General features: G+C 44.9%; 1 protein-coding gene across 1 annotated transcript; it reads left to right on the forward strand.

Moving 5' to 3' along the window:
- The first annotated feature begins 607 nt into the window (after positions 1-607).
- On the forward strand, positions 608-1,854 carry LOC126787970 (uncharacterized). Its single transcript, XM_050513892.1, has 2 exons — positions 608-1,324; positions 1,427-1,854. The coding sequence occupies exons 1-2, from the start codon at positions 904-906 to the stop codon at positions 1,609-1,611; spliced, it is 606 nt and encodes a 201-aa protein (XP_050369849.1). The 5' UTR covers positions 608-903; the 3' UTR covers positions 1,612-1,854.
- The last annotated feature ends 819 nt before the right edge of the window (positions 1,855-2,673 follow it).

A 2,673-nucleotide genomic window follows, 5' to 3' on the forward strand; every position in this document is an offset into this window, starting at 1 on the left:
GGCCGGCAGCTTCTGTATATATATCTTATTGGCTTCCGAAATCACTCGGTTTATAACCATCTTTTCTACGTACATTAAAATTACTTGGCTACAAGGAATGGTAAAGTCTGTATAACCTAACAACTATATTAACCAACTTACAAAAACGAGAAAGGGTAGAGGGAGCCAGGGATGTAACCAATTCCAAAGACCTAGGAAATATTTAACCCTAGCTAGCAGCTTTCAGAAAACCACCTTCAAGAAAACCACAAGTTTTGCCACGTGTTAAACATCCAACCTTCACCACAACTTCAACTGTTTCTTACACGTGCCAAGCACCTGACGGCACTCAACTCTATGGGCTATAGCCGCCGCAAGAGAACAATAATTCTCTTCTCACCGTTTCATCGAAACCGAACCAATTGACCAAACCACAACGACCTCTCCACGTGTCCCGTAACACTACCGTCGAAACCGGTAACCCTAAACCTAACAGTCCTCTCCACTCTTCTCTCCCTAAACTGGCAATAGCCCATAACCGGTCACCATGTTCTAAGAAAAGTCCCGCTCTCTGAGGCCACCCCCCTTATCTTCTCGCCGGTATAAAACCCATGCGAGGGCTTGGGTTGTTTCTTCGCTCATCTCCAACTTAGAAAGCCCTCTCCTTCCTATGATTATATCTCTTTCACCCTCGGCTCTCTCGTTATTACGGTTATACCACTCTGGTTATGATAGCCGTTGCTCATCGGAGACCTGAGAGCCGCTGCTCTCCCTCAGCTCTCGGCTTCCCTCGCCTCCGTTTCTTTCGATACAGGCGGTTGAGGTAGTCGGTGATCGGTAAACGGTAACTGCTCGCGCTCTAACAGAAACAAAGAATACTTGATTTCCATATTTGTCCTTGAGTACATATCATATTTACCAAGAATGCCGAGTCCGAAGAGCCAGCGCAGGGTGCAAGAGGAAATCAAGAACAGGAGGGGCAGATTTGGTTCGGAGAGATCGTCGTCTTTTCACGGCCAAACGATGGCCGCGACGTCTGCGGCGACGCCGCAGCTCCGACGGCCGAAGACGGTCCCAGATATGATCATGTACAGGACCGCAGTCGGATCCACCACGCCGCTGATGGCGTCGCCGGAGATGCGGCCGAAGCTGACAAAGCTTCTGCTCAACGTGACGATACAGGGCAGCGTCGGGGCCGTACAGGTGGTGATGTCGCCGGAGTCGACGGTGGGTGATCTGGTGGCGGCGGCCGTAAGGCAGTACGAGAAAGAGGGCCGCCGGCCAATCTTCCCGTCCGTTGATCCATCACGGTTCGACCTCCATTATTCGCAGTTCAGTTTAGAAAGTATGCCTTCAGTTTGATTCGTGTTTTTTGTTTTGTTATTGATGATATTTGATTGGCACACGTGTGAGCGAGTGATTGATTGTGGTGTATTGTGTGGGCCAGGTTTGGAGAGGGCGGAGAAGCTGATGGCGTTGGGGTCTCGCAACTTTTTCCTGTGCCCTAAGAAGTCGGCGGTAGACGGTGGAAGTTGCGGTGGTGGGATAACGACGTCGTCGTGTTCGAAACAGGCGGAGAAAGCTTCAAAAACTGGGTTTTCTTGGCTCAAGTTTATGGATTCCCTGCTGTAATCTGCAGAACCTAGTTCGGTGTCTGCTGAAAGTGATTGAGTGACTGTGTACATAGTTCAGGTATGGGAATAGTTGTTCTTGAATTGTTTAGAAGCAGATCAGGCATTTCATTTAGGGTTGCTTATTTGTTATTTACCCAGAAAAGGAGATGAAATGAATAAGATAGATGATTTTGGAGAGGGCTGTTCTCAACATGTAATTTTCATTTTTCAATATTACATAGTAAGAATTGGAATCTGTACAGTTGATGATCGATGTGTTAGATATTTTTGGCCTTTGGGGCATGGCAGATTGGCAGCCATGGGTTCGATCATACCAATTCCAAAGTAATCGCCAATACTTGTATAGTTTCAAAGTATATGCCTACAGACTTCAAGTCATGATCGAGGATTCGAGCTCGGTGATATATGCAACTTCCATAGACGTGAAGAGATCGAATACTTTACGTCAATTTTGAGCAACCACCGACATATTTTCTGCACGCAATTTTAGAAAATCCTAACCTTTTAGCATGGCTATCGGCAATTTGGCCGATCTTTGAAATTGATCCATTACTTCTCACTGTACTGTCTTGACTTCTCATCTTTATTAATATCGGGACAGATCGATGGTTTCAGACCTTCAAATGCACTTGGATATAAATCCTTTAATCAACGAATGTAATTGTAATTGGGATCCGGATCCTCATTTGAGTTGAGTTTTTAGCTTCCTGACCTTTTCTTCATGAGCCGCCATGTGTCCATCTTGTTAGCTGAGTCATCTCTTTGACATCTTCTACTTCTTCTTCGTCTTCCAAATTCTTCAACTTCTTTTTCGTCCTAATTCGATCAATTGGATATTGACACTTAATCATGCCAATTGCTCTCCCCCAATGGAGTTGGCTCCATTGAACAAATCTCTTTCTTCATTGTCATTAATTCTAATTACCTTTTCTCTTCCTAGTTCTATAAACCAAGAAAATTATAATCCAAAATTGCAATCCTTCAAGTTTTACCCAAGGATTCTCTCGTTTTGTTCTTACCTAATATGGACCCAGACCAAATTAAGATCATATTCAATTAT

The sequence above is a fragment of the Argentina anserina genome, chromosome 3 (genome assembly GCF_933775445.1).
Source record: "Argentina anserina chromosome 3, drPotAnse1.1, whole genome shotgun sequence".
NCBI lineage: Eukaryota > Viridiplantae > Streptophyta > Magnoliopsida > Rosales > Rosaceae > Argentina > Argentina anserina.

What these genes read in the sequence shown, in the direction of transcription:
- LOC126787970 (XM_050513892.1), top strand. Translation starts at nt 904, where the DNA reads ATGCCGAGTCCGAAGAGCCAGCGCAGGGTGCAAGAGGAAATCAAGAAC. An exon ending in TTCGCAGTTCAGTTTAGAAA is followed by an intron (nt 1,325 to 1,426) that starts GTATGCCTTCAG and finishes TGTGTGGGCCAG; the next exon opens with GTTTGGAGAGGGCGGAGAAG.